This window comes from Pteropus vampyrus, unplaced genomic scaffold, assembly GCF_000151845.1.
Source record: "Pteropus vampyrus isolate Shadow unplaced genomic scaffold, Pvam_2.0 Scaffold68, whole genome shotgun sequence".
In the NCBI taxonomy this organism is placed as follows: Eukaryota; Metazoa; Chordata; class Mammalia; order Chiroptera; family Pteropodidae; genus Pteropus; species Pteropus vampyrus.
In genome coordinates, this window is record NW_011888849.1 from 8,269,301 (window position 1) to 8,278,786 (window position 9,486).

At 29.9% G+C, this 9,486-nt stretch overlaps 1 protein-coding gene across 1 annotated transcript in view; it reads right to left on the reverse strand.

The window, feature by feature from the left end:
- PCDH15 (protocadherin related 15) overlaps positions 1–9,486 on the reverse strand; it is a 562,288-nt gene that overhangs the window by 9,952 nt on the left and 542,850 nt on the right. Inside the window, exons 32-35 of the mRNA XM_011361648.1 lie at positions 9,387–9,485; positions 7,302–7,307; positions 4,202–5,629; positions 224–242 (exon numbers count right to left, since the gene is read on the reverse strand). Coding sequence (XP_011359950.1) covers positions 224–242; positions 4,202–5,629; positions 7,302–7,307; positions 9,387–9,485 — 1,552 coding nt within the window. The remainder of the gene's footprint in view (positions 1–223; positions 243–4,201; positions 5,630–7,301; positions 7,308–9,386; position 9,486) is intronic.

Consider the following 9,486-nt stretch of genomic DNA (forward strand, 5'->3'; position numbering starts at 1 on the left):
AGTAATTTAGAAAAAAAATTAATGTATCCATTGAAGAGGTAAGCAGTTGATCTTTATTTACCCATGGAATAGACTTAAACTACCCAAACAAAGAAGCAACATATACAAAAGAAAAGAAATAGCACAGCATACTTAAAGGTTTTATTAAAATAAAGAAAAGTATCTTAGTTTTGAAAAAATATATATCGGTCCTTGATATAACATAACACCATAAGACCCTTACCTCTGATGTATAACCTCTCCTGCAAGGCAGAAATGAAGAAATCAGTATTAAACAACTTGGTTTGCTAGGTTAAATAAAATTTTAGGTAAGAGTGTTTAAAAAATATGAGAAAAACTGAGAAGGTAATTTTTACTAAAAATTATTTCAGCAAGAAATATATTTTGTGGTAGTATCAAGACAGGAGGATCAAGGTTTTATGCCTGCATTATTAAAAATAATTACTACCCCAATCCTTATTCTATATGAACACCAAAACATACATAATCTATTTTACCTCACTGGTCTACAATAAAACACTTTGACTATTATAATTGATTGGAATAAAAAAAATTCTATGTCATCTCTGTCCTGGATGTCTTGATACATATAAGATACTCATTTGGGAAAAGATGTTTTATACATGAAAAACATATGTTTCAGAATTTAAAAAAATCATGACTAGAATATATTCTTCCAAATGTTCGTAAGATATTTTTGTTTGTGTTAATTTATTCTAAAAATAGTAAATGCACAATATTACTAGCTTTTGAGAGTTAATTAGACATGAAGCATCTAATGAAGTGTGTATTACATTAGAGATGAAGTGAAAAAGTTTTTTAGAGATGTAATAGCTAAACATTCAATATTGCATAAAGATTTATAAAGTTCATGGACTACAAATTTGTGAAACATCTGACTGCTTGAGAAGGAAAAATGCATAGGCAGTTTTCAATGTCGGATGTCATTAATTATAAATATTAAATTTATTATTTATTGAAGAGTTGACCTAAAGTATTAAATTGGTGCTATGGACCATGCTATATGAAATCAATAAAAAAAACTTCAATGAAGATTTGTTATGAGGAGATATGTACATAACTTTTTAAAGTCCAACACAATAATCTCTGTAGAAAATTTCTTTAAATTACAAGGCCTTCAGAAGACAAATCTACTTATCTGAAAGCATCTTTAGTGGTTAAGACATTGCTGACTAAAATGGTTGGTAATAATGATAATATAATAGCTATTGGCAATTATTATTTGTAATTTAATCCTATCGGCAATTTATTATTTGTAATAGTTCTGTAGTGAGATTTTCAGAATGCGTATGGGGTTCTGCCAATAGTTATGGTAATGATAACCCTTCTAGAGTATTTAGTTTAGACATTTTTAACTTTTACTCAATTTGTATCTTTCAGAGATAGAGAAAGCTCATACTTAGATTTTAAAAATTAAACTGCATCACATACATATTATAAAATGTCCAACTAAAGCTAGATTCTATTTTCTAAGACATTAAATTGCCTCTTTTCTTTAGCAATATTTCCATAATTGTGGGAAATGACATATCAATAGATGAATACTAATTACTCTTCTATTAATATTTTTGTTGCCTTTCATTTGGTTATTTGTATTGTTTGTCTTAGCTCAAAGGCAAAAAATGACTTAGAAGAGATACACAACAGAACCATATGTATAATTATCTGTGTGCTTTCAATAAACATGACACTGTTGATTCCTTATAAAACCAGTCATATAATATTGATACATAGTTCTGTTTAGTTTATATCTAATGTGTGTTAATTATTTTACTTTACACCATTTATATGTATTATAGCTTACATTTTAAAGTAAGAAAAATGTATGATGACCTGTTGGTATTCTTTAATAAGGTATTTAATAATTCTTTATGCATTGACTGAAACAAAATAAATGCAGAAGCAAAAAGTACTCTTTTTTTCTAGAGGATGGTTGTCAGGTTGTGGGAGCTTAGAAGTTGAGGAGAAGAAAAATATTTTGGCTTGTGTAAACAAAGAATATTGGAATAACAGATGTCACGTAGATTTTCTAATTGACATTTATAATGAAACTGGGAATCTCTGAATATGTGTCAGTAAAAGGCTAAGTTAAATATAAAATGTGGGTGTGGATATTTCATTAGAAAATTATAAAATACTGATAAAATTTTTAGATTAAATATTATAAAATGTTATAGAAAAGGACAATGAAACATTTTGGTAAGCACCTAAATTGTTTAGATTTCTTATATTATTTTTTTGGTAATTATTTAGAGATTTAATTATTAAGGAATCCTAAGGAATTATCAAGAAATTTCACATTTCACAGAATTCGACGCAAAATAGATTAAAAAGACACACTCACATTAAAAGCTTTCACAATTGTGAATAATACCTTCTGAGAGTCCGCCAAAAAGCACAAGTTTTCATGCACATGACCAGCTGCCAACAAAAACTCCAACTGAAGTTTTTCAGTGAAAGAGAGAAAAAAATCATATTCAAGAACCCCAAGAAAGAAATTATTCTTGATTTGAATGAAAAGAATCTGAAGCAGAGGAACTAATGAAAATAATTAGAATTACAAATTATTTTTGATCTAATATTAATTAGGGGTGCCAGACCAAATTCTTGAAGAAACATCACATAAGAGTTGAACAAAATATTTGAAATGATGCATGCTGGGTCCTGAACAATGGTAATTAGCAAGGAAGACTTTCGCTTGTATTTTGGAATTGTGCTTTGCTCTGTGCTGACTTACATCTTCTAAAATATTAAAATTGTAAAACAAGTAAAACAAATAATGATACTTGCATTCTATGTGGAAATTTCCAGTAAACAAAATTTATTCCATATGTTAGATAGGAAAAACAAAGTAATTACTTGATAGTTGAGTGTCTCTTTCATTAAGCAGGTAGGAAGATAGTACTTAGCTTATGCCTCTAAGAATTTAATAAGTTGAGCTCTAAAATATGAGAACTACAACTATAAAAATGTCTTCCTATAGTAAAAATTTATGTCTCTTTGACTAAAACAAAGAGTAAAGGCCTATATAAAACTATTAATAGTTTACCAGATATAGTTCCTCTTGATTTCTATTTAAAAAATTTTATATTTTATCTATACACTACAGTCTAAATTTCAATGATTGATCCATAGTAATTAAAAGTAATTTGGAATAAAGCCAATAAGGCCCTTTTCTAAAATTTTAATAGTAAGCACATTTTAAATTGTCAAATTAATGAAAATATTTATAATTTTATCAATGAAGTAGTAACTAAATTCATAGTAGATAAACCTTTATAGACATTTACTTAACCTTCTTTTGCTGAAACTGATTAGAATTTCTTTATTAAACATGAGATAAATACTTTCTTTGAAGGAGCTCTTATGATAAAATTATAATTTACAAGATGATGTAATTATGTAGACAAACAAAACCAAAGAGTACTTGAAACATCTGTGGGAACAATGAAATGTCTGACAAAAGTCAACAACTCAAGATTTATTTTTATTATAAAGAAGAAAAAAGAAAGCACAATGGGAAATAAATAGATAAGACAGCAATTAAAAAGCAAAAGATTTATCAAATGTATAAGCATACTAGTAAGATAAAAGCAAGCCAGAGTAAAAGATGTACTTATAAGAAAATAGGTGACTACATCTTAGAGCACCTGGAATTTATTTTGAAATACCATAATGTCTGTTGTCTCCTACATTTTAAGATAACATTTTAATTTAGGAGTATTTTTTCCTTACTAAATACATAGGCTTCAAGGAAATAACAAGACCTACGATATTTTTTAGCTTTTTTGTAATAGTCTGCTTTTTCTTGGAGCACTCATATAAAACTATGATGAAAAAGTAAAAGTTACTGCATTAACAAGATAAACAAGCCATTGATTTAAGTTGGATATCTAACTTTTATGCCCATATATTCCCATTAAAAAAATAGGTTGAAATTACTTACTTTTAAAATAAATGTAGACAAATAATGCTACTTCGTAGTTAAGAAAATTAAGATAAATCTATGAGTTAGTAATGATGATATTAATAATATTTTAAATTAAAAATGAGGAAAAAACAGTATTGCATTGTGTTTAGAGTAAAAAATGGAATCTTCTTTAATGTTCAAATTTGCCTCCACTCGAAGATTACGGTCAATAAAAGAATTGTCCAGTTAAAACAAGAAAAGCAACATTACAGTGAAGTAGATTGACTGAGAGATTGTTTTTCAATTCCCTCGACAATATTGTGCAAATTCTCTTGGTTTTGTTTAGATGTCATTTCCATATTTGTTAGCTCTGAAGGGCAGTTAGTTTGAAGTTTTGGGATGTTTGTTGGTGGATAGTTTTTTTCTATTTGACTGTACATGTTAGCTACCGACTTTTCAAGTTCTGCTAAGTTTTTAACATGTTTGAGTATTCCTTTTGGTTCTCTTTGAGCAACTTCATTACACACTGTTGTTGATGTTGACAGCTGTGTCACAGAGGACTTCATTTCTTCAACTGGTGTCACACTGACAGTGTGTTTAACAGCTGGTATACAAACACATGTAGTGGATGGAACTGAAGTTGAAGGAGGTAGTGGAGAAGGAAAAAGAAGAGGTGGTGGAGGAAGAGAGGGAAAAGGAGATTGAAGAGGTGGAGGAGGAGAAGCAGAGGGAGGAGAATGGGGAGTGAGGGGGGCAAAAGGAAAAGGAGGAGGACTAGGAGGCTGAGAAGGATGAGAGCAGGAAAGAGCAAAAGGAGTAAGGACAAGAGGAGGAGGAGGAGAAGGAGAAATGTTTGATGGATGGGGAAGATTTTCGAAAATGTTCCTCTTGGTTTCAGTAGTCAACATACACATGGTTGTCTCTCTCCTAAAGAGTGGAGAATTTAAAATGCAAGGCATCGAAGGAGAAAGTTCCAAGGAACAGTCAGCAGGAGAAATGATGACATTAGGTTCTGATTTGAGTTCCACAGTTCTTGAAACAGTTGGCAAAGTAGAGATTGAGGAATGAGACCAAGGAGAAGAAAATGAAGAGTCTGAAGACAGAGATTCCAACTGGTCTGTTCCTTGTATAATCAGTGATTCACCTTGCCTTATTTCCTCTTTCTCTGTTAAGCTGGCATCTTCAGCTGCAAGCAAAGGATTACTACTACCTCTTTTGTTTGGATAGGTTCCAGTACTTTCATTTTCAGCTCTCTGCCTGTTGCTTCGCCATTGCTCCAGATCTATCGTATCCAGTCTATTGGGCAGTCCCCACATCGGTCTCCTAGGTGAGCAGATGTTCTGATTCCACATCCTCTTAATCTTTTCTCCTGGATGCCTTAGAGACTCATTTTTGGCTTGTGTTTTGGGTAAAAATGAGCCTACAGAATCTGTTCTTTGTGAAAAGTCTGAATTTGTTCTTTGATCTATATTTTCCTTATAAAGGGTGTTGTGGGTACTTAAGGCATCCTCATCAGATATCAGTGAGAATTTTCTTGCAGACTTGGGCTGGTCGTTCTTAAGTGATTCATCTATATAAGTCTGCTTGTGAGCCTCAATATCATTGGAAGAAAAGGGCATAACAACGTGCTGATGTTTCCTGTCTTCTGGAACTGATTTATTTCCCCTGCTTTGTTGGAAATGGTAGAGAAGGAAAAGACTTGAAAGAAAAGAAGATAGTGAAATGTAAGGAAACAGGTTGTGACATAGCTTTCCTGAGAAAGATGTTTTTATGGTTCTCATTACTACTTCAAAATATAAAATGCCAAATAACAATAATCTACTGAAGCAAAACATTACTTTCATATCCCTGGTCTCAAAAAGGAAGAGCAGAAACGCTTGAGAGCTGTGAGTAGCATGAGAAATATTCACTTAAAAAATGTGTCAGTCTGTACACTGATTTTTATTTTCAATTATTTTAATACAGCAAAGTATCCATGACCACACGTAATAGTTCTCTCATGTATAAATCACAATTCTTCAATTTGCAGACTGTCATTTCGGCTAACAGTTTCATATTTTGCCTTGGTTCAGGATACTCAGAGCTGAGTGTTTTGGGGAAAGAGGATTCTTAGTTGTGTCTTATTCATACCTGTCCATTATGTCTCATCTCAGTAATTATGTCCTGAAGCTAAAAGTACTTTCTTATCTGAGATTAAAGCTTGTAAAATACTACAGAAAGATATTTTTCTATTTTCCAGATTAAGAGAATTAAAGTTCCCAAGCACAGATGGGAGAATTTCTTTCAGAGTCAAAATCACAGCTAAGAAAATGAATTTACACTATAATCTTGACAGAGACTATTTCTTCTATTCAATTTTTGCTTAATCACTTAAAAAATTATATATTTTACAAATAAGAGAGAAATTGTTGGTGGTTCTTTTGAACGTGATTTGGATCAAATTTTAGTTGACTAGTTTTACTGAAAAGATTTATGTTGATAAAACATAGTTTTTATATAACTGGAAGATTTTCTTATACATGAATACTGAGTCATAGTGGCTGTTCACCATAAATAAACTTGAATAAACCAAAGGGCACAAATAAGTGTCTCTGATGAAAGCATTGAGACTTTTCCCCATGAAAGGCTGGGGGACTTGTGGTTTTGAATAGTCTCTCATTAGACTTTGCTCTCAAGCTCAGAGTAACAGCTTAGTTTTTGTTATTGTTGCATATTTACCCATTGAGCAGAAATGAATTAAAAGGGAAATATTTTGAATAAAAATTAAATAGCCACATTGAAAGATTAAGATGACAGATGAGGAAATAAAATGATACATAAAGCCAAAGCCGTTATTGTGTCCTTTAGCAAAGATATAAACTGCAAGAAAGAATTCTCACAGGTCGACTTGGGGTATTGGGACCACCTGAATAATTCAGAAAGTGGACAATGTGCATTAAACACATAGAAAACACTTCTAATCTTAAAAGCTCATTTTTTTAAAAGATGGGCTTGATACTGTACAGCAGTTGTTTTTGTGTAGATGTGTTCTTGGTTTAATTTTCTTGGAAACAGTTATCGATATAATGATATCACATCACTTTTGGTTGAATGCTATAGGTAAATATTTTTAACAAATTAAAAATAAGGAGGATTTTAAAACTTCACTTGGTAGGTACAGATACTATCAGTGGGAACACTTGTTTAAACTCATGCAATTTCAAGAAATCAAAAGAGAATGAGATGTGGAAGATATAACTTTCTATTTAAAAGTAAATTACTCTATAGTAAAAATTACTTTATAGAGTAAAATTGACTTTATAGAGTAAAATAGCACTTTATCTATTCTTTTTTTTAATGCCCTTGTATTAGAATAATATTGTTTACTTACTTATGCCTATGTATCCACAGGTGAGAAAGAGAAAACATGTGACAGAAAAGAAAAGTTTTAACTATAGTTAATTTGTAATAATTATGAAAATATTAAAAGGAAATAGCTTTAAGCACTTAATATGTATTCAAAAGAGAAAATGCATATTTATATATTTCCTTTGTATTTATTCATAAAAAATATATATAATAATCTATTTCCTACACACAGGTAAAATTCATCTCTATGAAATATGAATGATTTCAGTACTAAAACAGAAATTTTAAATGAGATTATAAGAATTGCTTCTATGCCCCAACTGAAAAATTAGTCCACACTAATTTATAAAGGAGACATAAGTATTGTTTGGAAGAAAGTAAATGTACAAATACTATAATATCTATTACAGAGTAAATATTCAATTTTTATGAAGTTATTACTTCATGAAGTTTTTTTCAAAATGACCTCTGATTTTTGTCTTTTAAAAACAGTTGATAATAATTTGTCATTTATTTTCTAGTAACATTATTAGGATCCCTATAAAAATTTTTGAATAGGTAAGTCAAAAATTTGTTAAAGATAATTAAATGTGTAGAACATATAAGAATTTAATAAATACATATTAGAATTGCAAAATTCTCTACTAAATAATAATAGATAACACAATTTTTCAAATAAAAAGTCCTTAAGTGTTGCTATTTGAAAATTATCACCATCGAACTATATTGATTCCAGATGATTCTACCTTATACTTGCCTTTGTGAAATACAGATGACTATATATCCCTCATCATCTTACATAAAACACAATTAATTTGACACCTAAATCTTTTTTAGTTTCTAAATATTTTTGCTGGACAGAGGTAGTTAACATAGAGAGAATCAAATCATATTGGCTCAATTCCTACATTCACCAATAAATAAAAAAGAGACTATTATTTTCAACTTATAAAAAAAGATAAAAAATATATATATGTAAAGTGTGAATTCTGTATTATTATTTTAGAAGTAGACTGAAAGTGTTGAAGTTGTTTTAAATTCAATTTTAGAATTAAAATATAGAACAGTAAAATCAGTTTTAAGATTTTAAAAATTATTAACATAACCTTGTATAATAGTATTAATATAGCAAATAATATTGATACATATCTTTAAAACCAGTTTTTCCATTAAACCACGAATTTCATAATTTTTGAGGCTTGTTTTATTCCTACTAGTAAATGCTACAAATGTAACAGTAGAATGTGTATTAGTCCCTCAACTCCACCCAATTCCAGTAAATAAAAGGTTTCCTGAATTTAATTTAGTCATATTCAAAATTTTATAATATTCCTAGTTGTTTTTCATTTCATGTCCAGAAAGCTATTCTTGAGTATTTAGAGTATAGACAAGTTAAATATCTCAAGAAATTTTGTTTTGAGGATGCATCATTATAGAAACAGCTGTATAGTCTTTTAACAATAATTTAAAAGCCTCTTTAAAAATGATTTAATATTGCTTAGAGATAGTATAGGAAAAATAATTAAGCTATCACTTCAGTCTTTTGAGAGGAATATGATAAAGAATTTTCTAAGTGCTTGGGTAGTTAATATTTAATTATTTTCATTCAGATTTTAATTACTTTATGATGTTCTAAAATAATGTTAGAAAAGTCATTGATTTTAGACTTATACAATTGGTTTATGTAACTGGGTAGAGGTTGACTTTTGATACCAAATCATGAATTACTATTTTATGATTGTGCTTTAATCTCCTTATTTTCTATGAGATATAAAAGATTTCATAATCTATTTCTAATTTGGAAGAATGTCTACACGATTCTAAAGATTTAGAGATTAAATATAACATTCAAGCTATTCATCTGCAAATATCTCCTTATATTGAATACTTCTTTTTTTACTGTTAAATCATGTTTTTGTTTGTATTGTTTTATTGGTTATTAATTTTCGATTTAACTTACATTCTCATCTTAACAATTTTCTGCTTTAAAAAATGTAATAAAGTAGTCTGCAAACTGCTTTTCAACATTAAGTTGAAATTAGATACTCACCACAGAGCATCCATCAAAACCCATTTACTTCTTAGAGCCCCTGAAAGGTCTACTCACATTGTGCTGTCCCCAAGTTCCTCATAGAGATGCACGCCTGGAGGTGGTGGTGGTGGTGGGGGTGCGGCCACAGGTGCCGGGGCAGGCGCTGCTGGTTTAG